The sequence below is a fragment of the Hoplias malabaricus genome, chromosome 3 (genome assembly GCF_029633855.1).
Source record: "Hoplias malabaricus isolate fHopMal1 chromosome 3, fHopMal1.hap1, whole genome shotgun sequence".
In the NCBI taxonomy this organism is placed as follows: Eukaryota; Metazoa; Chordata; class Actinopteri; order Characiformes; family Erythrinidae; genus Hoplias; species Hoplias malabaricus.
This window is the reverse complement of record NC_089802.1, coordinates 65,584,672-65,612,516: the sequence shown is the minus strand read 5'-3', so window position 1 is coordinate 65,612,516 and position 27,845 is coordinate 65,584,672. Positions and strand designations below refer to the sequence as shown.

The 27,845-nt window shown below is 40.6% G+C and overlaps 1 protein-coding gene across 3 annotated transcripts; it reads left to right on the top strand.

The window, feature by feature from the left end:
• The first annotated feature begins 16 nt into the window (after positions 1 to 16).
• On the top strand, positions 17 to 27,845 carry erich2 (glutamate-rich 2). Of its 3 annotated transcripts, none has more exons than XM_066666430.1 (10): positions 17 to 290; positions 419 to 458; positions 1,232 to 1,271; positions 1,835 to 1,871; positions 2,465 to 2,548; positions 2,951 to 3,057; positions 16,103 to 16,275; positions 16,513 to 16,570; positions 24,630 to 24,701; positions 27,176 to 27,845. In XM_066666430.1, the coding sequence occupies exons 1-10, from the start codon at positions 283 to 285 to the stop codon at positions 27,322 to 27,324; spliced, it is 768 nt and encodes a 255-aa protein (XP_066522527.1). In that variant the 5' UTR covers positions 17 to 282; the 3' UTR covers positions 27,325 to 27,845. The 3 variants fall into 3 exon arrangements, with proteins under 3 accessions (XP_066522527.1, XP_066522526.1, XP_066522528.1); XM_066666429.1 differs by having other exon boundaries at positions 27,173 to 27,845; XM_066666431.1 differs by lacking the exon at positions 27,176 to 27,845 and adding an exon at positions 26,368 to 26,993.

Genomic DNA, 27,845 nt, shown 5'->3' with positions numbered 1-27,845 from the left:
TATAGTATTCATGTGTGTAGTATGTCAGGAACGTTGGTGTAGTGACTGAAGTTATGTGTGAGTACGCAGCTTTGCGGTTCGTGTTTCACCCGGAACATTAAGGAGGGATCAGCGCCTGTTGCCTTGGAAACGAAAACATGTTGGGCTTAAGTAGTACCAGAGAAACCGACTAAAACCTTGCCTTTATTATAGATCAGCAACTTATTACAAACACACGGCCTACAATATTAGCTACCTAAGGGCGCGGTAAAATTGGTGCTTTTGTAATTTTAACACGGAAATATGAGCAGGTATTCTTAAGTCTATAGATATGTTTAAACTAAAGTGTTTTTTATATCGTAGTTATCTCTAATACGCTTTTGAGGCTTGTCATTTTCCTCTGTTCAGAAATGTTTTAAGATATATCTTTATATTTCAGGTTATTGTGTGTTGGCAACTCCTCAAAACTCCCAGAAAAGGTACATTAATACAAGTAGTTTTATATGTATTATGGTTACATAATATTTGCAAAATATTTTGAAAGCCTTAAACTTAACCCTGTTCATCAAAATGATAGCTATGTAGAAGTGAGGAAGAAAAATCCTCTAATGCCTGAAAAGTGGCTTAAATTTAATTCTTTAGCACACCTTTGCCTTAATTCAGTATGCGCAGGTCTATGGTGTAATTCCATATCAGTGTCCATCCACTGCTTGCCTGCAGATTGATTTTCACTGAAAGTGTTCTTGAACTGATAATATTTGCAGGGAGGTTCATCCAAATCCAATTTATTTTGTTAACTTATATATCTATGATAAAATCTGTAGTGGGGTGTTTCAGGCATGGAGACTCCAAGGAAGACCCAGAACACACTGGACTGTTTATGTCTCGACTAGCCTGGGAACGCTCTGTATCCCCCAAGAATATTTGGAAGAGAGAGCTAGTGAGATGGAGGTCTGGGTTTCTTTACCCGGACTGCTGCCCGGTAACCTGGATCCACATAAGAGATAAACACTGGCCTGGAAATCATTGGAACTCGGTTCTCTGTAGTGATGGAGCTCCATTTACAATCTTTGAATGAGTCAGGGATCTAGAACTAATCACCCAAAGTCAGTACCTGTTCTAGCATTTAGCCAAAATCTTATCAGAGGAATAAAACCTGCTACTGCAACAAAGACAAAGTATATTCTCTTTTGCCTAATATACACCACCATTATAAATTTTCTTTGATTATTTAGTTTGCTTTTACTTCCAGGGTGCAGTACCAGAAAAAGAAGAAGCTCAGAGTTCAGGAGGTAAATACATAGAATTATATATTAAAGTTAAATGAACTAAAGTGACTTTAGACAAATCATATATATTGACATTAAGAATTAACATATCTGAGAGCGGGCGGCACGGTGGCGCAGCAGGTAGTGTCGCAGTCACACAGCTCCAGAGGCCTGGAAGTTGTGGGTTTGATTCCCGCTCCGGGTGACTGTCTGTGAGGAGTTTGGTGTGTTCTCCCTGTGTCTGTGTGGGGTTCCTCCGGCAGTCCAAAAACACACATTGATAGGTGGATTGGCGACTTAAAAGTGTCCGTAGGTGTGAGTGAATGTGTGTCTGTGTTGCCCTGTGAAGGACTGGCGCCCCCTCCAGGGTGTATTCCTGCCTTGCGCCCAATGATTCCAGGTAGGCTCTGGACCCACTGCGACCCTGAATTGGATAAGCAGTTACAGATAATGAATGGATGAATATCTGAGAGCTGTTTCAATCATAATGAAAATTAACTTATTATTGATTTCTTTAAAACCCTGTAATCAAATGCTGATTTATATTCACCCTATTTAATAAATTTGCTTCTTTCTTTTCTTTTTAGCACCGGCATTAAACAAATCAGTCCGTTCGAAACCCAAGTAGGTTTAAGCTAAAGAGAGTTCTCATTTCAGCAGTTATTTTATATATATATATATATATATATATATATATATATATATATATAGACACACACAAACACAGAGAGAGAGACTGATTAATGCATCATTTGGCTAAAGCTCCTAACATTTTGTCTGAAAAAGAACCAGTGCTCTTTAACATAGACAGAGTAGTGTAAATGGAATTACTGACTACTGTGACTAGGATCATATTTTGAACTCAAGGACACTAGCTTGTCTACTTAAACGGCCATTTTTTATGCAGTTGTCCTAGGTCAGACACACTTATGAGCTATAGCTGAATACAGCATTAGTTTTCATTCCTTTGATATAGCCATACAAAATGTTATGTTTCTATAAATAAAATCTTGGTACATAATTAATTAACAAAATAAAATGTTATATGTTTATAATTTTCAGTCAATATAAGCATATCCTAAGCTGAAAACAATCATCAAAATTATCCTTATCCTGAGCTAATTTTCATGGATTCAAGTTTGTGGGATGGCACTAGCCATTACAATGCTAGAATGACGTGTTTATTAGTAATTAAATAACATTTCTGCTTGTTTTAGGTCTCTTAAATCCAGCACACAGCCTCAATGGATATGTCCTTCAGCAGCTCTTGATAAAGGACATATCACAATTAACTTCAGCAGGTAAAAGTGAATATAAAATATTCACATAAAATATTTGGCCAAAAATATATTTTAATGTTTTCATTCAAAGGAACACTGCACATGAGATGGTTTTTTTTTTTTTTTGCTCCTGGGGCTCCCCCTAGTGTATTTTCATGAAAATTACTGTAATGTAAATCTCAAATTTGCTGGGATGCAAAAGACATACTTCTTCCATACACCATAAATTGCATGTTTTTTATCCCTGGTATTATGTTTGTTATTTGTCTGTGTGTGTTACACAGGAGAAATTAAATAATTTGCTGTCTGTATCCTCTGTCTGAGATCTTGAATGGCTGTGGTTTATGGGCTTTGGATGCCAGGGGTGCTCATGCGCTCAAGTAAGCTCTAATACATTTCCTTTTTTGTAATCCCTTACCCCAGGAGCCAAGCAGTTTTACAGCCTCTGTCCCGCAGAGACATAACCATGCATGGAGTAGAAGAAAAATGGGCAAATAAGTCATCTCCTGGAAACCACAATAATGACAGCGGTAACATTGTTAATGTTGTTTACTCATGTATTTGTGTGTTGTTTTTGTTTTGTTTTTTTTGGACGGAATACGGCTTAGCTGTGCATGAGTTCAGAGGGATCAGTACATTTTTTTTTGTTCCTTGTTGCACCATCCATTGTTTACTGGATTATTTTGTCAGCCACCAATCCAAGGACAATTTGTACCTCTTCAAAAAACGTTGACATTTACATGTCATAGTTTAGTCCATACTATTCAAAGGCCTTATAATACCATCAGTTCAAAAGGATACAATCCCTGGCTCCACATGTCTCAGACCACACTAATGCGAGCCCTCACACCTTCCAACTTTGCTTTGGGGAGTCATGGGTAACAGGAGGTGCTGGCAGTTACTAAATTTGGAGGACAATTGAGGGGGAAAGGTAACAAAGGTTAATTATTAATAATAATACCAGAAAGTGTCCTTTGGAATGATCATGGAAGAATCTATTTTAGGTCACTAAAGAAAATTAAGTATAAGTTGTGCTTTTTTCTATAAACCTTATTTTGCTAGTATGCTAGTAAAGGCTGAAATGGGGTGGTGAACTCTGATGTTTTTGGGGAAGAGTTCAGGGTGGCTTTGGAATGCGTATGAAGCTAAACCCCAAAAACTGCAGACATGCAGTTAAGTGTTACACACTGCTCACTTTTTAATAATTTTTATACTGTACTTTGTACTGTTGTACAGTTTTAACTTTATTCTTCTTACCTATAGTTTAGTATTATTTATTTATTTTGTCCTGGATCATGAATAGGTGAGTGAAAAGGGGTTTAGTGAGTCCACAAATTAACTGTTTTTAATAAACTAGTGCATGACTGAGCGCCGTGTGAGATGGTAGAGGAATAGCATTAGGTAGAATAAATTAAAATTTATTTGTATAGCGCTTTTCACAGCTGATGTTGTCACAACGCAGCTTCACAGAATTCCAGTAAAGACAAAAGTTTTAACATGAAATGTAATACCCCCCATGAGAGCAAGCCAGGGGCGACAGTGGCAAGGTAAAACTCACTCATACCTGAGCTAGAAACATTGGGAGGAACCAAGGGACCGCTGGTCAATCTACATACAAATTATTGACAAAAATAAGAGGACCCTATACATCACATAGGTCTGCTGTTATGCTCATGTGTACTGATACAAACATAGTATACAGGGTGGGCCATTTATATGGATACACCTTAATAAAATGGGAATGGTTGGTGATATTAACTTCCTGTTTGTGGCACATTACTATATGGGAGGGGGGAAACTTTTCAAGATTTGTTTGATATTTCTTTTATCAGGCCTAGTTGACGTTAATTAAACTTAAGTACCAAACTTAAGTTCTCTCCCCTCTCAACCACAATGTCCTCGGTTTCGACCCCCGCCAAAGGGAAGGAACCAGACATTAAAGAGGCAGCATCTCACCCGTGTCCAGCGTCATGCGGAGCCACCATCTTGGGCAGGGACCCTCACCCACTGGGCATTGTGTGTATAGGCAATAAACACGCCCAAGCGTCACTGGCAGACCCGCAAACATGCACTCACTGTGTTTTGATGCCACAGAAAGTAAGAGAGAGGAGGTTGAGAGTGGCTGTAGCAAACAAAAAGGACCCCTATCTGTCTGGGGCAGTACCCAAAGCTACAGCCAGCGACCATCAGCCGCGAGCCTCCATGAGCTGGGCGGACATGATAGAAGCTGGATCCCCCGAAATGCCTTCCCTTTTTGAGGATGTTCTCACTAAAGCGGAAGGGAAGACGGGGGCTGAGGACTCTGAGGGCGATGCAACTCTGACCTCCTCGGTGTGGGCGACATGGAGGAGGACGAGGAGGATGACTCCATCTTCCCGGCCCAAGAGCCCAGACCACTCAGTGCATCTGACACTGGCTCTCAGGCTGACAATAACCTATATGAGGTGTGTAAACAGGCTGCCGCTAAACTGGCCATACCTTGGCCAGCAGCATTGAACGGAGAAGGAGCAGAAAGGGACCTTTATGATGGAAAAAGGCTCCCTCCGGCGCAACCCTCAATTAGACAGCTTCTTCCTGCGGTCCCTGCCTGCATGAAGGAGATGGGTCGCTGCTGATCCAGCCCTTTTAAGAGCAAGTTTCCCATGAAGGGTTGCTCTAAGCTGGAAATTAATGGGATGGCGGAGCTGGGGCTGATTGGAACCCCAACAGTAGAGTCTTCAGTGACCTACCGCCTCCATCCTAACTGCCGCATCATCTCAGCCTCCTCCAACATTTCTCTACCCAGTAAAGCGGATCACCTCACAGAATCAATCAGACAGGTGCCTCGCCCCCTTTCATCAGCTCAGCAAGGCTTTGCAGCCACGGCTGTAAGAGCTAGGTATGGGGGGGGGCAAAGCTCAGAGGCCAAACACGGGGGTTCAACAGGTCAGTCAGTGACCTAAAACAGTTAACCCAGGCCGTAGGGAAAACAGTCCTTTGCAGCTGTAGCAGCTAAGAACCGTCCACCTCCATCCCCCGCAGAAGGAAAGAAGAAGCAGACTGCCTGACTCCCCGTCAGCTTCCTCCCTTAACCTCTCCTTCTCCCACCAAATGGAGAAAATTGGAGAGAAGCTACAGCCCCAGTTTTCTGTGTTCAGAGGGCTCCCCAGTTATGGAACTTCTGGGAACCCCTATTCCACCTTCTTTTCCAGTTCTAGAGAAAGAGGAGATACAGGGGCTTTTCTACGTTCCGTGTGTCACCAACCACTCAGTTTTACGGACATAAAAATAAAGAAGGCACTATCGCAGCCAGGCGGAAAGCCAAGGGCGATGTGATCCACACTTTTCAAAATACTGTCTATGGCCACTAGAGGGGCCTCACGCCCCTTCTTTGGGCGGAGACACCTGTCTCCCCGTGAGACCGTCATCAATCCGCGACAGAGGCTCATTTGCAACTCGGGCAGCCCAGTGGCGTGCAATCGCAATTCATCCATGGGTTCAGTCCACAGTTTCCCGGGGGTACGGACTACAGTTTACTATGAAACCGCCAAAATTCAACGGGATGTTGGTCTCTTTGGCCAGCAAGGATTCAGCTCGCATTCTAAGGGACGAGATTATTTCCCTATTAAAAAAGCGATCAAAGTGATTGCAGAAGGGGAAATTCAGCAGGGTTTTTACTCCCGCTACTTTGTCGTTCCAAAGAAAGAGGGCGCGGCACCCCGCCCTATCTTAGACCTCCATCTACACAAATACACATTCAGGATGTTAACACACAAAGTGCTTTGACAGTCGATTCGTCAGCACGATTGGTTTGTGACAATCGATCTGTCAGATGCTTTTTTTCCACATAGATATTTACCCCGCACACAGAAAATATCTCAGGTTTGCATTCAAAGGCAAAGCCTATGAATATCAAACGGTCCTGTTCGGGCTGTCTTTAGCACCACGGGTGTTCAGCAAGTGTGTGGAAGCAGTGCTTGCTTTCATTCTAATGGGAAATTTATCCAGAGCCTTCTTTCTATTGTCTAGAGTGCAGTCCGGGAATAGTCTATATCTCCCATAGTGAAACACAGTGAAGTTAGAAAAAGAGCGTTGGGTTATTTGACGTAATCCCTGGTTCTTTGATAACAGAGTGAGGTGTTTCAACCACTTTTCCTCCCTGCACTGGGATGGGAAGAAATCTCTCTAGAATAACCCTCTCAGGGAGGACGACTGTGACTAAGGGGGAGAGGCGGAGCACACAAGTCGACCTGTCTGTCATTGACAGACGTGATGCAATTGGAGCTTCCGTAGTTGGTCATGCCCAAGGCGATTCCCATAGTGAAACACCTCACTCTGTTATCAAAGAACGAGGGATTACGTCAAGTAACCCAACGTTTTCTGCCTAGATTTGAAGACTCGACTGTGTCTGAATCCTGAACATTTTCTGGAAGATCATTACAGAATTTGGGGGCTTTAGAAAAAGAAAAGGCTCTTCCCCCAGCTGAAGCCTGTACTCTGTGATCTGAGAAATCATTAATTCATTCATCCATTCATTATCTGTAACCGCTTATCCAGTTCAGGGTCATGGTGGGTCCAGGGCCTACCTAGAATCATTGGGCGCAAGGCAGGAATACAACCTGGAGGAGGTGCCAGTCCTTCACAGGGCAACACACACACATTCACTCACACCTACGGACACTTTTGAGTTACCAATCCACCTACCAAAGTGTGTTTTTGGACTGTGGGAGGAAACCGGAGCACCCGGAGGAAACCCACGCGGACACAGGGAGAACACACCAACACCAACTTCTCACAGACAGTCACCCGGAACGGGAATCGAACCCACAACCTCCAGGTCCCTGGAGCTGTGTGACTGCAACACTACCTGCTGCACCACCATGCCGCCCTGAGAAATCATGGTGTCTCATAAATAGGAAATAAGATCTTGCAGGTATTCAGGAGTGAGCCCATGTAGACCTTTATAGGTGAATAATAGAATTTTGTAAGCGATATGGAATTTAACAGGCAGCCGGTGAGATTATGATAGAACTGGACTGATATGTTCTAATGTTCTAGTTTTAGTGAGAACCCTGACTGCAGCATTTTGAACTAGTTGAAGTTTGCATAAATTCCTGGTAGTGTATCCTTACAGTAGTGCATTACAATAGTCTTAAAGTAATAAATGCATGTACAAATGTTTCTGCGTCATGCAGGAATAAGGCATTTCTTATCTTGGCAAAGGTGTAAAAAAGCTGTCCTATTGATGCTGCCTGAGAGTTGATTGAATGATAAATCCGGGTCAAATCCAGATGATAATTTTTGCTGCTGAACCAAGTATAACTGGAAAGTCTGCGACATTTAAAATTTAATCTGATAGTTTGTTTCTTGCCACTTTTGGACCCAAAAGCAGAAACTCTGTTTTATTACTAAGGAAGAAGAATTGATCAGAGGAGTATAGGTCCCTATGGAATCAGATTTGTGCCAAAAAGAATCGCCCCAAAAAATAATTTCAAACATAAAACTTCTAGAGCGCATGCTCTCTCAGTTTTGTGCATGAGTGCTTCGATTTCTGCCTGTGTTCTCTGAGTTTTGTGCGCAAGCTGCACAAGTTCTGTGCACCTGTTGCTGCTGTCACACATCACCAATGTATGGAATGCCAAGATTGTCAAAAAACGGCATCTAAAAGACACGTTTACTTTAGAAATAGCCAAAAAATATGGCGTGTCTCCTGGTATAGCATCGTTAATTATGCCGTGAAAGTATAAATACCGCCGTCTTTTACGGCGTTAAAATACCAAGGTTTAAAATGCCGTAAAAATGCCGTTTTGAACCTCCAGGACGCCGTATTTTATGCCGTTCCAAAGCCAAACCAACAACGTTAAAAGCAGCATTTTAAAATAAGATAACGAGCTCACCTGCTGGCCATGAAAGCCAATACCATTTGAACTCCATTCGTCCAATCACTGACTGAAAAGATCAGACCAACTCAGTTCACTACAGAGCTCAATCATTCTGAATGGAGTTTATTATTCCAAATGTAAAATTCTTATTATTTTTTTAATTATTTAATAATATTATTATTATTATTATTTAATTTAACATTTTAGTATTTTGGACAAAACTATAGTCTTGTTGTATTTGTTTTGAAGATATTTAAGTAAGTTTCCTTTATGCTGTTTTTCATATATATATATATATAGTGGACACTGTATGTCCCACTTCGCAAGGTCCCATGTCTCCTGAAAGCTTGCCTGAAAAGGACCTGAAAAGTTGTACAATTAGTGTAAATATAAGTTAGGTGTACATCGAAATGGGCATTGACTGTATAAGTATTAAAATTTTAGAAACATACCTCATTCTCTGCCATAATTGGGAAGAGCGTCACAGAGAATTGCTGGCCTGCATGACGTTTTGCATTTTCTCCCAGAAAAACTAAACTAAATCTAAACATTCTTTGTCATCTTCCTTTTTTTTGGTCACTCCTGCAGGGAATGGGATGTCAGCATCACTCCCAGCATTCTCATCAGGCACTTCTGTTGGTACTGGCTTGTCTTGATCTGTAAAAGAAACAATACCTAGAAACTAATTCATTATAAGAATCACACTGCCCATTTTGAAAGTTGATAATAACATGCTTACCATCACCAAACAGATATATTCTGCCATTTATTCCGATACCTGCTTTCCCCTTAGCCAGCCAGCACAAAAAAGGTATCGTTCAATGACTTTAAATATTTATCATTAAATAGCATCTATAACTTTAAATATATGCACAGGAAATGAAACAATAATATGAAGTGGTAGGACATTATTGCTGTCATATACTTTTACTGCTGTGGTAAGCATTGAACACAGTGGCATAGACAGCAGGGTTTTGTTGTTGAAATTGTGGTATCCCATACTATATTCTTGAAATCTAATCTGATTGTCACATACTGGGCAGGTTTTCATAACTACTGTGATGCCTAATTAAAAAGTAGGATTAGGTTACATGTCAGCTGGAAAAGTAAAATTTGCATATTAACCTAACTTATAACAATTATTGATATGAAATAAGAAACCTACCCCTTTTTACTTTGTACAGCCCACACACAGAAGCATTTGTTGTTATCACTGTAGAAGCTGATAGATCAGGAGGTGTTGGTACGGGGCAGAATGGTCTTGACTGGCTCAATTTTGTCTGGCACTTCTTTTGACTTTTGTTTAAGCTCAGGTGGCAGAACTCTGGAATTTGCTTATGTTCCCAGAGGTAATTTGTCATTGTCACAATCTGTTCTTCAGTGAAGAAGTCTATGGACTCACAATCCAAAAAATCAGTGACCTCACTGTCACTATCACTAGTGCACCTTTCTTCAATTAGAAGTTCTTTCCTTGATTGGAAAAGCCACCACATGACCAAATATATATTAGTGCAGCTGTGAACAACTACACTGGCAGGACCATTTTCCCATTACCTTGTCAAATATAACTCGAGTTCTGCCAAAAAAACTCCAGGCCTCCTTTGTGCCAGTGAAAACAGAGAAGTAAAAATACCAGCCTGAATAACCATGCACCTCATAAAACACAGGGAACACTGTACAAGCTCCCTTTTTTTTGCTAGTTTGTGCACACCTGTGCATTCCTTTTCTTTTTCCAGTGAGATAAGGCCTTTGTCTACCATAGACTGGATTGACTGTATTTGTAATGAGGCAGGTATTTTATACGGGGAGGCAAAATGGACTCTGCTCAAGTGTTCACATTCAACACCTGGTTTTCCACTGATGTTTGCCAAGGCCATGAAATTTCTGCAATCGTCTACTTCACAGCCTATTACCTGTAATGTTGTTGATTTACTTATGTGTATTGGCACTCTCTGCCCTCGTACTTTTTTAGCTGTGAAGAAAATGCCTCTTTCTACATCTACACAACAAATAGGCTCTGGGTTTACAGCATGATGCTGCCGTTTATGCCTTCTCAAATTTGCACTACTTGCAAATGCACTTTCACAAACTGACACTTGAAAATTTGTTTGTCTGCATGTGACTGGGAACTTTCTGGTGTATTATCAACTGCAAAAGGGGGAGTGAAAGTAGAATTTCTTTATTTGCAAGGATTTCTAAAAATAATGCATATTATATTTCCAAAAGAATGTTTAATATGAAATAGATTCTTTTATCAAAACTGATAAGAAATTATCTCCTGGATGGGTTTTATGTGGAGGAATGAAAGCTAAAAAGCAAAGAATATACCTTGTATAACAGCTTTTTCATCCTGTAAGTAAATGTTACATTTTTAGTCCTCTACATGCTGATATAAATTGTATATGCATGGCCGAGTCACATAGCCACACCTTTATTACCAGGTTCACTCCAGTTTACCATATAAGCCATTTACCTTTGTAGTTCTATAATTACAAACTACTGTAATTCTCTACATACTTTATCCCACTTTCATCCTGTTCTTCAATAATCTGCTATGTCTGATCCACTCATACCAGCACAACACACAATAAAACTATACCAGCACATCAGCGTCACTGCAGTGTTAAGAATTATTCACCAGCAGAAAAATATCTGCTGTCTGGTGGTCCTTTGGGGGTCTTGATAATTGAAGAACAGGTGAAAGGGGCATAACACAGTATGGACTACAGACTGTAATTATAGAACTACAAAGTGCTCCTATATGTTAAATAGGAGCTGATATGATGGACAGTAAATGTAGAAACAAGTGGTGTGATTATGATATGACTTGACCATGTATTTGTTAAGTGGCAACTGTCAGGATCGCGGGGACTGACGGAGGCGGACGGAGGCGGACGCACACGCTAATAACACAGACGTTTATTTAAACATAATATAACAAAAGCAAAGACAAATAACGGTGGAGAACAACATCACAACTGAGGAAACGACGGAGATAGACAGACTCGATAACAACAATGGAAAACTGCGGAGACAGACAAACTAGACTGAGTAACATGACAAAGGAAACGAATAATAGTAAAGATGGACTAGACAACTGGAAACATGACACGGGAAAACAATGACCAACAAACCAGGAAGTGACACAAGAGGACTTAAATACCTGACACAGACACCGGACACCTGGAACAGATAATGAAGGGGCAGGATAACAAATAGCACTGATGAGGAGGAGGAACAAGGGCGGAGACATGAACAATAACAAACAGAGACATGTGCTAAGTGAGCACATGGCGGGGAAAACAGACACGACAGGACAAGGGCGTGACAGAAACAACAGAGTTCATAATTTACCGTGTCTTTCCAGGTGGACTTTAAAGTTGTTTTGCCTGGCAATCAGTTTACCACATTTTGAGCAGTGCCAGTGACTCCGCTTTGTATCTTTGCCTTCCTTGGAGACAAGGTATTGTAAATTTCTCTGTTGGGGAAAAAATCATGATATTTACATTTACATTTACATTTATGCATTTGGCAGACGCTTTTATCCAAAGAAACTTACAAAAGAGGATCTAACATTCAAACTACAGCACAATTTATACAAAATACCTTACATTGAGTGCATATGCGTTAGTTTTTTCATAAAAACAAAATACTAATATCCATGCTATGTTTGAGTTAAGTTTTATCATGTCTAATTTTGTTTGCTATAGATTGGAATAGCTTAATCTGGCTTCTTGTGTTATAGCAAAATTGTAAAATATGGAGTCTGTGTAGGGCGGCACAGTGGCGCAGCAGGTAGTGTCACAGTCACACAGCTCCAGGGTCCTGGAGGTTGAGGGTTTAGGTCCCGCTCCGGGTGACTGTCTGTAAGGAGTTTGGTGTGTTTTCCCTGTGTCTGCGTGGGTTTCCTCCAGGTGACTGTCTGTGTGGTGTGTTCTCCCTGTGTCTGCATGGGTTTCCTCCAGGTGACTGTCTGTGAGGAGTTTGGTGTGTTCTCCCCGTGTCCGCGTTGATTTCCTCTGGGTGCTCCTGTTTCCTCTCAATGTCCAAAAAAAAACACACGTTGGTAGGTGGATTGGTGACTCAAACGTGTCTGTAGGTGTGAGTGGGTGTGTGTTGCCCTGTGAATGACTGGAGCCCCCTCCAGGGTGTATTCTGGCCTTGCGCCCAATGATTCCAGATAGGCTCTGGACCCACCCCTGCCCTGAACTGGATAAGTGGTTACAGATAATGAATGAATGGAGTTTGTGTACAGTTGCCAATAAATATTTTGACAGCAATTATTTGACTCAAATAAATGTGGTGCATGCTTAATTACCTTAAAAAAAAGGTAGTAACGTGTGGTATAACAATGCACATCTCACAGTTGACTTGCATTACAACCCATATGTCTGAATATTACGACTTTACTAAATCAGATTTCTAAGATGATGCAAAGTAAAGGTTTACCTTTTTCATTCTCAAGGAAATGAACTGCATACTTAGTGTGCCGCTGATTAAGATGCTTCAGTGAAGCAGCTGTACTTGTGCGGCAGTACCTGCACTCTTTATCTACAGCCCTATCTTGGGGTGAGGTGAACTCGTATTTCTGAAATCCTGAATAAATCAAGCAGAAGTCTATACTAATGCTACACTAACACTATGTTGTACTACTACTGCTACTACTAATAATAATGGTTCTAGTTAGGCTTGCCTACATAATGCTTTATAATTTTAAACTTTCTAGACAATGTAAGCAGTATATGTAATGTAATATAGAAATTGTTGGTTTACCTGACATAATTTAGCTCTTGCTAATTACATGCTGTTATACCTTAGCTGATACACAGCGAACACATTTACTGCTTCTGTCCATTTCCTGTCATTTGCTTGTACCATTTTTCAGTAAACGCTAGGGGGAGACCACATCTCCCCATAAAGGTTAATAGCACTCAAGCTAAATCCAAACTGCATTCATTGCCCTTATTTAACAGAAATGCAAATTTTATATAATATTGTTTGCCTGGATCATAAATAGGTGTGCTTAGACCCAATATTTTGCTTTTGGAGAAAAACAATACACTCTACCTGATAAGTTCACCTGACTTAAAATGGGAAAACCCCAAAGATGAGTGCTGCGGGACAGTATGTGAATGCGGAACAATATAGGCGATTGGAGGACAGCATATGCAAGTGCAGGACAGTATATGTGACCGCCGCAGGAAAGTACACGTGAGCGCAGGACAGTATATGCGACCACGGCAGGACAGTATACGTGAGCGGAGGACAGTATATGCGACCGCCACAGGAAAGTACACGTGAGCGCAGGACAGTATATGTGACCGCCGCAGGAAAGTACACGTGAGCGCAGGACAGTATATGCGACCACCGCAGGACAGTATATGTGAGCGCAGGACAGTATATGCAACTGCCGCGGGACAGTATATGCAAGCGCAGGACAGTATATGCACGTGGCCCGGGACAGTATAGACACTGCGGGAGAAAGTGACAAGGCAGTGACAGTTTCTGCTCTTATTGTTGCTGCTCGGTTTTGTACGCCTGTTCCCTAAGTTTTGCAAGCAGTTTTGTACCTTCCCATTGGCTAATGAATTTTTGTGACAACTCAGTGTCCAAAGTATTTTGGACTGCGCATGCATACTCCACGTTGCAGCTCAGCAGTGAAGAGACACAGTGGGGATTTTACATAAACACAAATACTCTTCGTGATTTACTGTTTTAAAACACTGAAATACCTGCAAAGTCCGACAATATCAATGTAGATATTGAGGTAGTTTCGTCTAAAAAAAATTACTGTGAAAACAAACCTGTTTGTCTCTCGTAGATACTGATTTGAGGTAAATGCACAGTGATGTATGTGTTTACTCAGGATAAAACTGAATAATTCATTCATTCATTCATCATCTGTAACCGCTTATCCAGTTCAGGGTCGCGGTGGGTCCAGAGCTTACCTGGAATCATTGGGCGCAAGGTGGGAATACACCCTGGAGGGGGCACCAGTCCTTCACAGGGCAACACAGACACACACACAAATTCACTCACACACTCACACCTACGGACACTTTTGAGTCGCCAATCCACCTACCAACGTGTGTTTTTGGACTGTGGGAGGAAACCGGAGCACCCGGAGGAAACCCACGCGGACACGGGGAGAACACAGAACTCCTCACAGACAGTCACCCGGAGCGGGAATCGAACCCACAACCTCCAGGTCCCTGGAGCTGTGTGACTGTGACACTACCTGCTGCGCCAGCGTGCTGCCCAAAACTGAATAAATGAGCATTTATTTCTGTTTATTTGTAAAATATTTTTTATGAAAGATGTTCCTGTTCCTTTAATTAATGCACATTTAATAAAGTTGTATTTAACTTCTGCAAAGTCTGCACAAAACTGAGAGAGCACGCACAGAACTCAGAGCTCACATGCCAAATTCATGGAGCACAAATGTCAGAGCTGGATATTTTGTTTGCAAGTTATAAGTTTTATGGGGTTTTTTTGTGCAATTCTTTTTGGCACAAATCTGATTCCATAGGAATCCCAATGCAGCTTAGGTCAAAATAAAAACATTAATTTCAAATGCAATTCATTCTAAGGCACCGACTTGCAAGACAGAGAAGGCAGTAAGGCATCAAGGCTAATGCCTTTCAGATCAACCACAATGAGGAAGAATAATAGGAAGATGAGAAAGATGGGGATGTTGAGTCAGGAGAAAGGATGTTGCGACATCTTTGCATTGCTGTGTGGGGGTCTCTGTACACTAGCAGTGGAGGCAAGGAGAAGGTTCCACTCGTTAGCTGAATGAGCAAAGGGGATGCCATAGTTTTGGAGCACCGTGGCTGTTCAGCTAGAAATGGGAGGCTCGAGGCCGCATGCTGGCAGCGGAGGTAGAGGCGGAATTTCACGCTGGTTGCGATGGGAGAAGAAGCAGGACAGCCATGTCTTTGTGGGAACAGGTGTGCTGCAAATCTTGTAGCAGTTGGAGCAGTGGGGAAGAAGGCATGACAGTGGATGATTGCATTCCCTAAACACAAGGCTGTCCCTTTGATGTTCAGCCGGAGGAGGAGGAAATGGTACGCTGGAGGCTGCATGCCGGCGTCATAGGTAGATGCAGGGTTTTGCTCTGGATGCCGCTCACAGTGGGAGGAGTAAAAGCAAGTTAAGCCGGGTCTGTGCGGGACCCAGTGTGCTGCTGAGCTTCTAGCAGTTAGAGCAGTGGGGAAGCTGGCATGAGGAAGCCACCAGTGACAGAGGCATATGCGGGGTTCAATCGGGAGGCCAGTTGCATTGGGACTAGTAGAATCAAGAGAGAGTAGAGGGTCTGGAGCAAGAAAACCGGAACACGTTGCAGAATTTAGAGCAGTCGGAGCAGGAAGCAGGCGGCCAAATGCAGCCCCAAACATGAGGCAGTCCTGTAGCTGTTTACCTGGAGAAGGAGGAAATAGGAGGCTTGGGGCCGTAGCTCAAAACATGAGGCAGAGGATCGGCAGAAATGAACCCAGAGCAGAGGAGCGAGCATTTGAGTCGACTGTCCGACACTGAAATGATGTGAGTTCGCTGGGTATATAGTATATGAGGGGAGGAGTGGAGGCATGGTCCGACCCTCAAAATTAAGTTATTGCATAACTTCAATTAAAGCCATTCAACTGAGAGGTTTTCTTAGGACACTATTCTAAAAAAGGGTTATTTTATGGTCTGTGTGGGTGTGTCCTCTTTGCAGAAAAGAAAACTCTGAGCACTGAGTTTATGGAGAGAGTGCACCTGGATTTGCCTGTCCTGAAGGAGCCACTTACCAACCATGGCATAAATGACAGAAAAAGTGAAGCAAATGAAGAATGTGAAGAAGATGAAGAAACAACTGAACATCATGCTCCCATTGAGCTGCTTGCAGAGGTGAAAAGTTTTTTTTAAATAAAACTTCTGTGTGCTACATATTTTACCATTTACAGTCATGAGCAACAAATTGAGATTGTTTTGAAAACTATTTGTTTATATATTTTAAAATCATATAAATACTTATATGATTATAAGTACTTACAAATACTTAGAGCAAGACATCTGTTCATTTTAATAAACTGATATATGAATATTGTGGGGTTTTTTTTGTTTTTTTGTGCTGCTGGATTTTAGTTCCTAAAGGCTGTGATGGCAAAGGAACATACTCTTGCAAAGAAACTCTGTCAGATGAGTGAGTACTATTTTAGAGTCATATGTACCAAGAGCATAATCAATATTTAAAATAAATTCTTGTTTTTATGTATAATACAATAATAATCATACACAGGATTAGATGAAAAATTTCCAATGGCAATCCATTAGAGTTTCACATAGGGCCCACCCCACTCTCTTTCTTCCTGCAATCACAACATTTCTGTAATCTTTGGCCATTTACATCCTAACCCAAACCAATGGGATTGCTGTGGCCATTTATGATCCAATCAGCAACACCTAACACTGAAGCTTACTCACTGGGCCCTAGCTCTTCACACGGTTCATAAGGTAAGGATCTACCCTTGTCAGTGTTCCACTGAATTAAGCCCACGACACCTCTAGAAGGCTCAACAGAGAAGTCTGGTGTCCCAGACCCTCCCCTTAGTCCCAGACTAAGGCTGTACCTAGCCCCTCTGTCACCGTTAATGCATGCTCAGTCTCAGTGCCACCAGTTCCATGTGAACTTTATGTAATAAACCTATAACACATTTACAGTATATTCCCCCAACTACTCTATGTTCTTCTTATCCACATCCACTGACTAGACCTTTCAACTACTTCTCAACTCATTCACAGCTTTTCAGTCCCTGATGCCAAACTGCAAAAGCAGGGATGTAGCAGACTTGACTACAAATCCCCTAACACCTATTTCCACTGGTCTTTTATCTGTCTGCCACTGCATTCTCTCACCTCAACTGCTTAGTCCGCATCAGTTTCTTCCTTTCGAAAGTTTCATGTACTGCATTCTCAGATGGAATTGTAAGCTCGATGAAATGAACTATGTGTTTACTTTCAGTACAACACCATGTCTGACCTCAGCGCAATGCACATTGGGACCTGTAGTGTTTTACCTACACCTGCCAGCAATTTTCAGTTTCCTTGCACAAGTTTTCATTTAAATGCCTTTCAGCCTAGCCCATCTAGGGTTTTCATTTAACTTCCCCAGCAACTGCTGTGTGCAACGCACAGTAGTCATCAGGATCATCATGTCGTCCATGTATGCCCTAACTCTGGGGAGAAGCGAACCATCATGCAACCTCTCCCCGCTTATGACCCACATAGACACCCTAATTATGACCTCCATTGCTATTGTAAACACTAGTGGTTAATGGGTGCATCCAGCTACTATACCCATTTCCAATCGCTGTCATGATAAATGATGTGAAATGCACTGTAGAATAGAATAGAATAGATTTATTGTCGCTGAGAAAACAATGATGTGTTAAAACAGTGAAATGCAGTTTTAGCATCCTCTCTCAGGCAGCAGTTAAAGGACAAAATCAATACATGTGCAAAACAACAAAAAAATAATTAAGAAATATATTAAATTATTTAAAGTACCATGTGCAATTGGTTGGGGGGGGGGTCAGTCATCTGTTAAGATGAGTGATTGTCCATTGTCCATTGATTCCACTGATTATCAATCAAGATGGAGTGGTTGGTGTAACAAATGACCAAATGAGGGTTAATGATGGTTAATGTTGTTGGGGGAGGGGTTTCACAGCCTGAGAAAAGAAGCTGTGTTTCAGCCTATTTGTCTTTACTTTTAATTATCTGAATCTCCTTTTTGAAGGGGAGTGAGGGGGGGTGTTGCCCAGGGTGAGTAGTGTCCATTGTAATGCAGATAGTCTTTTTCTGGAGTCAGCTGTTGTAGATGTCACTGGGGAATGTCACTGCTTCCTGAGGAAGTAGAGTCTCTGTTGTGCCTTCCGCACTTGGTACTGGGTGTTGAAGGCCCATGTGAGGTCAACAGAGATGTGTAATCCAAGGAACTTGAAGTGCTCCACTCTCTCAACCTCCACTCCATTAATGAGGAGGGCCGTAGTCTCGGTGTGAGTGGATCTTCTGAAATCCATGACCATCTCCTTGGTTTTATTAGGGTTCAATTCCAGGTCGTTATTCCTACACCATACTGTCAAATGCTGGACCTCCTCCCTGTAGGCTGACTCGTTTTTGTTCATAATCAGTCCTACAATGGTGGTGTCATCAGCAAACTTGATGGTGTTATTGGAGGTGTGAATGGGGGAGCAGTCATATGTGAGGAGTGAGCACATCCCTGAGGACACATCCCTACAGCCTGTGTTAAAGATGAGAGTTGAGGATGTGCGGTCTCCCATCCTGACGAATTGGGGTCTGTTGCTCAGGAAGTCCAATATCCATAAGCATAGTGAACTGCCCAGGCCCAGATCACCCAGTTTTTTGACCAGGTTTTGTGGAATAAAGTCCACGAACAACATCCTTACATATGAATTTTTCTGTTCTAGATGAGTGAGGGCTGAGTGGAGAGCTGTGATCACAGCATCCTCTGTCAGCATCCCAGCTGACCTTGACCAAACTGATGTTGGTCAAGGTCAGCTGTGATGACAGATCTGATATGAGGAATAATGAGTCTCTCAAAGCACTTAGAGAGGATTGGAGTTAGGGCGACCGGGCGGTAGTGGTTTAGGCAGCACACCGTGTTTTTCTTTGCCACTGGGACGATGGTGGCTGATTTGAGGCAGGTGTGAACTGCAGATTGTTGCAGGGAGATGTTGAAAATTGTTGTGAACACTCCTGACAGCTGGTCTGCGCAGACCTTGAGAATACGTCCGGTGACAACATCTGGTCCAGGAGCTTTTCTAGTATTTATCCTGCGCAGAGCAGATCGGACCTGGTTTTGGTGAAGCTGGATGGAGGTGTCCGCAAATGCCCATCTAGGCAGGCTGGTGGCATCCACGTTGCTATTGTTCTTATGGTCAAAGCGAGCAAAGAACTGATTCAGTGTGTCTGGGTGGGTTCTGTCTGTGGCAGTTGTGGGTGTGGCACTGTATCCAGTGAGTTATTTTATTCCTTGCCACATACCTTTGGAGTTATTTTGGTTGAAGTACTCCTGGATGTGCAGTTGGTATGTGTGCTTGGCTTTTATGATGCCCCTCCTCAGGTCAGTCCTCGTTCTCTTGTAGACCAGCTGGTCCCTGAGTCTGAGAACAGTGTTCCTAGCTTTGAGCAGGGTCCTCAGTTCTTTGTTGAACCATGGTTTCTGATTGGGCAGCATTTTCACAGTAGTGGTCTTGGTCACACACTCTGCACAGAAGTTGATGTAGTCCAGCACAGCTGATGTATCGGTCCCCTCTGCAAAAACTCCCTAATCTGTGTTCTTAAAGCAGTTCTGTACGGCTGAGGTGGATTCTTCAGTTCATACTCTGACTTTTTACTCAGTTCAGTTCATACTCTGACTCTTTGTAGCTGGTGTAGTGGAAATATTTATGCACATGTTGCAGTGGCATAAATACTACATATCGGAGTCAAGGACAATTAATTATTATTTGATTAATAATTAATTATTTAATTCATGGTGTTAAGCTCCAATTTTAGCTTGGACATGTAGGTCATAATGTTGGATGACTTTACATATTATACAGCAGAATTAGCTAGAATTAATTATTATTAATGAATTATTCTCATTGACCCGCTGTAGGTTCTTGGCTTTGAAATTGAATCTGAAGTAATAACTAAGTAATAATTTTGTACAAGAAAGGTCCACACACACAAACAAATAACCAAGGACTGGTTTTATCACACAACTGGTTTATTAATTGTAATATCAAATAATGAATATTGATTATACATTCATATAATGAAATAGATTACAGCGATACATGAGGGAGCAGGGAGATTAATATATGAGGGAATGTCTCTATGATAATTACCCTAAATTCTAAAACCACTATAGCTTATCCGAGCAAGAATTCAGCACCACTCCTGAGTTATGAAAGAAATGAAACCATGTGACCTTATGTATCCCTGGAGACGGACTGGAGATAGCTGGGAGCATTTCGCGGACGCACTGTGCTATCCGGCGAGGTTTCCTGAAGCACTGCAGCTGCTGGCGTTCCTTTTTTCCCTCCCTTGTGAGAGACACGTCCATGCCGGTGTAGTGGAGGATGGATCCAGATCAAGAAATGAAAAAACACATTCAAACTTTGATTTTCTTTCATCAAGACCTCACATTCCACAGAATGTGTGTATGCTAGCAGCCACGCACAAACCTAGCTATAAAACTATAAAACCCCCTTCTTCAGTGGCCCGGAGATGCTCACAAGAAGGATTCATACGGACACTAAGTGGTTTCCCAATTTTATGACTCCATTAAGCCTAAAAGTTCAATCAGAGCCTTCAAGACGGGATTACAGAACTCACCCGAGAAGGGCAAGAACCCCGGAACCCCCAGCGTTTTATTACCCTCCAGCGTTGGACTGTCGAACGCTTATCTTATCGCAAAATCGGCAGATGGCTCCAGGACTGCGCTAATGGTGACCTCTCAACCCGAGTTCAAACCAGACAAACAACATGGACCAACAGTGCCCCCAAGTGGACATTTGCGAAATCACGTGCCACCCTAATCATTTTTCTCTCTCTCAAAAAATAATTATTTCGAACACATAGGTTTCTGCTGAATCTAAGCATGTATTATGCAATGTGTTATTAATGTTATCCTCTGTTATTCTAAGGTGACTGTCTACTAACTAATCGAGTGACGTGAATTAATGTTTTAATCACGAAGAAAGATTCCTATCAATTTAAAAGAATGTTAATTAATCTCTAGTAACTAGAATAGTTGATGTAATTGCATCAGTATACTCATTATGTTATATTCAAGTATATACGAAGTATTAATTCCAGGATGTTCTATTTTTGCCAAACTGTAAGTGATTTTTATTTCTCTGGGTACTTGAGGCGGTCACGTGTACTCCCCAAACCCAGGAACCAATCAGAGAACAGTGACCTCCCAAGTGGGCGTGACCACGCCACCTATGAAAAAGGAGTTCGCTCAGTTCTGATTTATTCTCAGTTTTTTTTCTACACACTACGCTCTGCTTTTTCTACACTTCTGCTCTTCCTTTTCTGAAGCTGACGGAGCCGACTCTCAAGAAGACTCTTAAAAGATCGATCTTCATGCGAACTAACAGGGGATGCCTTCTGTCAGTTAGCATTGCAATACAGAAATTAAAACAGTGAAAAAGTCGATTAGCTCTGTCAGTAACTTTCAACTTACCTTTTATTTTGTGTTCGTCGTTTTTGTAGCCCAATCAAAGTTTAATTTTATGACTGATCAAAGCAGGTGAAACTTATTTTGGCCAGAATAAGATACCACCTCTGAGATTAGTTGATAGCTGATATGTTAGCGTTATACTCTGACTTCTGAGGGCGTCGCTTCTGAGGATTGGAGGACACAGCGTGCTTCCTTGCGACGTTCCCCCTCACTCCGGGGACGATCCAGCCAGGCCAGCAGTACTCTATGAAGGGAATCCCCCAACTGACATCACACCGTCTAAGGACGCCGAAAGTGGCTGACTCATCCTGTAGGGAGTCTCCTCCCTAGTAAGGCTACCTTTAGCCGTGACATTGGGAGGACAGGAAGCCAAGAACCGGAGAACGGAGATTAAATCTGCTGGACCCATCGGCTTGGTTATAACAGCGACAAGAGTAAGCAAGCATAAATTCCTCATTTTCAGAACCTGAGGCCTAACTAAGTCTCTTGATAAATTTACACGTTAATTAAATCTCATTTAGCAACATCTAATAGTCACAAGTCATATAGCCTAGCCAATTATTAAAATTGGACTGGTTTCACCTGCGTGGATTCCGTGAGATTTTGATGAGTATGCTATGTTTATCAACTTATTATCATTCCTTAATAAAGTAACTAAATATAGTATTTCTATTATTTTAAAAAATACAGTGTGTGGGGTCTATTCCTAAGAGTCTGAAAATCCTAAAAACTCAACCCTAGCTTTGACAGTATTTCAATCTCTGATAAATTATTAATATTGTTGTTATCTAAATTCAGTAATAATAATAATAATAATAATAATAATTATAAGTGATAATCACCATTAAACATAACTAATTCAAATACTGTTACTACGCTACACCGGTCTCTCCTGGGCCTTTTTCTCAGAAGGTCATTTTGAGGGTGCATGTGGCCTTCTTCGTCGTTGGTCCAGAAGCTTTTGTCATCACTTTGAGGGTCAGAGGTCTGAGGTCTCTTTCATTGCTCTGTGTGTGGCGTTGAATTTTTGCTGGAATAACTACAGTCCTTTTTACTATAGTTTTCTACAAGAGTTAAAATTAAAATAGAACTTCTGTTCTATCTGGACCATGCTTGAGGGGCCCAAGACTATTTAAGAAAGCCATAAGAGTCTGACGCCAGCAGAGAGCTGGAGAGTCATTTCAAAACCTGTGTCATTTCTCTCTTCAGCCTTGAAAAAGGCTTAAAAAGAGAAAAAGTGTGAAGTGAAGCGAAGGGGTGTGAAAAGAGAGGAGCGAAGCTTCTCTCTTTCTCTCAAAAAAAGGGTATGAAAAGAGTCCACGTCATTTGGTGCCACTGGGTTTTTAACCAGAGTTTAGAAAACCCGCCATGAATACCTGATTGGTCCTCGGGGATTGAGGATTGGAGCATCTTTTGCTCCTGATTGGCTGTTTCCTGCACCTTGGTAGTGACATCACATAAAATTTATGACACTTGACAAGACAAAGACGATTCCTGTTGAATGACTACCCCAAGATTTTGAATCATACTTTTGCAATATAAAAGATTATATGTTAACACAAAGTAATATCATTCAGACAAACCACGTTTTACATAATTCCTAACCAGATAACACACCAAGTATGTGGCTACATTGGTTCTACATAACTTTATATAAAAAGGTGATTTAAAACATATGTAAATTAATTCCACCTGTTCTGATTTGTCTAAAAGGGAATTCATTTCACACAGTGGTACACATAGACAACTTGTTCATCAGGTAAACAAAAGAATTAAGGAATTTGTGATTCTTTTGTTTTGTTTAACAGTCTTTCAAAATGTGTGAGAAGACAGTTTTAATCAAGGCTGAGCCTGTGTGTCTCTTTGCATTCTGAAAGATTTTTCTCTTGACGCTGTGTCGTAAACTGTCCTGAAAAGGGCCTGTCGTGTCAGTTTAGTACCCTCTGCTCTGGCTAATCTCACATTCCCATCGGGGCTTGTGTGGCTTGGAGATGTCTATGAAAATGGAGAAAGGTCTTTCTGCATATTAAGGTAACTTCGGCATATTAAGTCCCCAAAAAGTATAATATCTTTTATTAAAAATTAATAATCTGTTCATTTCCACTACACTGGTTTTTGTCTACAGATGAGTGGTTTATATACTGGTATTAGAGACAAGGACAGATGATCAGAGAGACCCAGATGTGGTAAGGGTCTGGCTCTGTAAGCATGAGGAATGTTGCAGTAGACCTGATCTAAAATGTTCCTCTCTCTTGTGGGAAAGTTTACATATCTGTGGAATGTAGGCAGGACAGACTTCAGGTCACCGTGGCAATGCTGTCTGGTTGTGCTGCTAGGTGTTTGCTAAGACTATACTGAATATCATTTGAAAAATGTATGTATGGAGGGCGGCAGGGTGGCCCTACAGTTAGTGTCATTGTCACACAGCTCTAGGGTCCTAGGATTGTGGGTTCAATGCCTGCCTCAGGTAACTGTCTGTTAGAGGCCTTGGTGTGTTTTCACTGTGTCTGTGTGGATTTCCTCCTGGTGGTCAGGTTTCCTCTCAGAACAAATACATGTTGATAGGTGGATTTACTGTCCATTGTTTTTCTGCATTGCACCCAGTTATTATAGATATCCAGACCCAAATTTTTTCTGAACAGGATGAAGTGATTACAGAAAATGAATTAATGAATTTATAGATGGCAACTTGCTGAGGCTTATTTACAGCACCATCTTTTAGCACAGAGAAAGGAAAGTCAAAGAAATATAAGAAAAAAACCCACCCAAACATTTCCCCAATAAAATTTAAAAATAACAAAGATAGTATGATAATGCAAGACCAAATGTGGAAGAAATATTTAACTGAAAACTTTGAAAGCAAATATTTTAAAGTATTTTTAAAGTCTGTGGCTTCTTGTTTCCTGACACTAAAAAATACTGACATGTATATCTTACATTTTGAACTCAGCTCTACTATTTTAGTAAACTGAATGGTTTATTGCTTTCTTCATATTTCATCCAGTTCTTATTTATGAACCAGAGAACCCAGAGGCCAAGCACTTTCTTCCTCTGATTGAACAGAGGATACACATAGGTAAGATAATATTCTTTCACACTCTTGTTAATATTATTTGTTTTAATTGCACCTAGCTGGTCAATCTTTTGCCACTGTTTAAATTATTTAGTATTTTTAATACACATATTTCACATTTTGACATTTTACATTACACATATTTCACATTCAAAACATTTTGAAAAAGTCTTATGATTTTTTATTCTAATATATTTACAATATTTTGTATTGTTTGTATATTGTATATTGATTTTATATATTACATTTTATTATGCTGAATTATTTTGTTTTACAAGAATGAAAGAACCTCCTTATTTCATGTAACTGTAACCTGTATATTGGTGGATACAAACTACAGCTTAAATGCAGAACTAAGTGAATAGAAATGTTGGACACATTTTAAATAGCCTACTATTAGCTGAAGTTAGTTCATTGAGGTGGTTTAATGTTAATGTATGAGAAAAAAAAACAAAAAACACCATATCACTTTAATTTAATTAATTATGCATCTTTTCATGATAAAATGTATTTAACCATTTATTTATTTTGTATTACATTTTTTGTTTATTTATTTATACTTATATATATTTTTCATCCTCAATGACAATAATATTACCTAATATGGCGACAACTTCCTCCCATAATTTACTGTCGCAAATATACTGCCTCCACATAATTTAAATGTCGCATTAGCGGTTTCATTTGGCAATGTAAACAAAGTGTAGATACTGTTGTTCTGAGGGTGGACTAAATTTTATTTACGTTGAATTTTGTATTTGACTTATTCACCTTATTTTCCATGATTTCATTTTTGTTAATTATATGTTAGAAGGCAGAAGGCAATAGATCCCTTGATATCAATTACAACCACAGCAGTAATGAACACACAAACATAGGCATTAATTTACAGACACTGGGGTTTTGTAAACGTTAGACTGGTTTTGAGCACACTAATTGACTGGAAAGCTAGCAAACGATGAGGAAACATCTTCTTAAACAGCTTCTGAATATAAAAAATATTTTTAGATTACGGTCATGAAAGTCACCTTTAACACTAGAAGTAATTTATTTGTATCACTGAGACCTAGAAGCAACCAGAGGCGCAGATATTCCTCCCACACCAAAATCTACATATCACTCAAAGTAAAGTTAGTGATAGCTGTCAAGAAAACATCCAGCTCTCGGTGCTTCTAATTTTAAATGTTTGATTAGTCATAGCTGATGCTATCTTCTTCATTGACATTTTCCCCTTCGTCATTTTAGGGTGCTTTTTCATTTGCTTTCTCAGTTTTTGTATTAAAATGTTTATTTCTGTCAAAAATTGGTCAGTTTACAAATAATACAAATTACAAATATTACAAATATTGGTGTTATTCCTCACCCTCTTATTTTAATTTTCTGTTCCACTCGAAGGGCGAAATTCAGGATTATAATCAAAAAAATTTATTTGATAGTATTTCCTCACAATTTGCTAGCTCTACAGTCTGTTTGCATGCTTGAAGCCGACGTAATGTGTTTATGAAGCACCAGTGTCAGTGCCGGGTATGCCAAGCTTTCTCTCTCTCTGCTCATGGTACAGCAAAGGCATCTGGAGTTTTTCAGACATTGAAAGCATGACCTGAGATGAAGATATTGCCCTATTCCTGCTCCATAGGTGGATAATATTGACTTATTTTTGCTTTTCCAGATTACTTAATGTGGAATGTCTCCAAATATGGGAGTCAGCTAACTGCATTACCAAAAGTGCTACAAATCTAAACAACTCTGTTTATAAATGAGTGTCTGTAGTAATTCAAACTGGATAAATCTTACAGACAAGTTAAACTTCAGCCACGTACAAACAAATGTCTTTTTTCCCCCTCAAACATAAAATTTCACACTAAAAGATACAGAGTTTCAGAATTTCAGCAAACCAGAACTCGTAGATATTCCATTTAAGGAGAAAATTTAAATTAAAATATGAATGTGGTAGTTAAGTTAACTTTGCAGTACCTCCAGCTGTAACATCAGTGGTAGCTTGTTCACTTTTTGTCTCACCGTCTCCTTAGGTTTTCTCTCCAACTGGAATGGAAATATTTACTCCTCCTACCATGTTACTGTCTGTTATTCGCCAGGCAGAATTTTTTTAGGCCCTTTCTGAATTGACTCAACTCAGACCTTACACCATAGGCTACACAAGAGCCTTAGGGCAGAAATGTACTTCATGCAAGGATGCAAATTCAAATACCAACACATGGCCAATGCTCTGCAAACGCACAGTCCTGCTGTATAAACTCAATGTGCGCTTTTACATTATAGGGGTGGTTAAAACGTATAGTACCGTATAGTACTCGGAGGAAAACAAGTTCTGAGTCAATATATTATCTGAGTCAATATTTTTTAATGAATTGGTAAAAAATGTTGGTGTGTATATATATATATATATATATATATATATATATATATATATATATTGTTTGTGTGTATGTGTGCTTGATCTATGTCATTACAAGAAGCACAGGAAAACTCTACCAGTGAGGAAGATTCTGATGAAGATGAAGGAGGGAGCAGTGATGATTGTGATGACGATAATGACGAAATCAATGATGATGATAAAGATGATGATGACTCAGATGGCTGTGATTCTGATGAAGAGTTCACTTAAAGTATATCTTCTTCAACAAATACAAAGTGAAGCTGTCAGTGCAAACGATTTCTCAACTCTGTCTACCTATATATAAAATATTCTCTGCAAGCCTCAGGAGTGTGAGGGCGAGCATGTGATTTCTACAAAATTCTTCCTCGGATAAGTTGACAGCTAGCCTAAATATGCTAGATGGAATTGTGAGCAGAGAAATGGGGAGGGGTAGCCCAATGAGCAAGGCCATTTGGATTCCTTCCCATGAATGGTTGAGGCAACACTGGGGATCAAACTCACTCTTCTGATGATGATAAAATCACCTAAACCGCAAATAATATAATATTTTTATTATCTGTTACAAATGTGTAACAGCAAAATTATGTAAGCAAAATATGTGGTCACTCTTTAACATGTGGGCCATTTCCACAGAATGCAGATTACCTACTGTGAGAAACAATGGTCTTTGGCTGCAGTACAATGCACATTTTTCTGTTACACTGCATTTATGCAAGTAATATGCACTATAACCCCTTTGAATGTTTTAT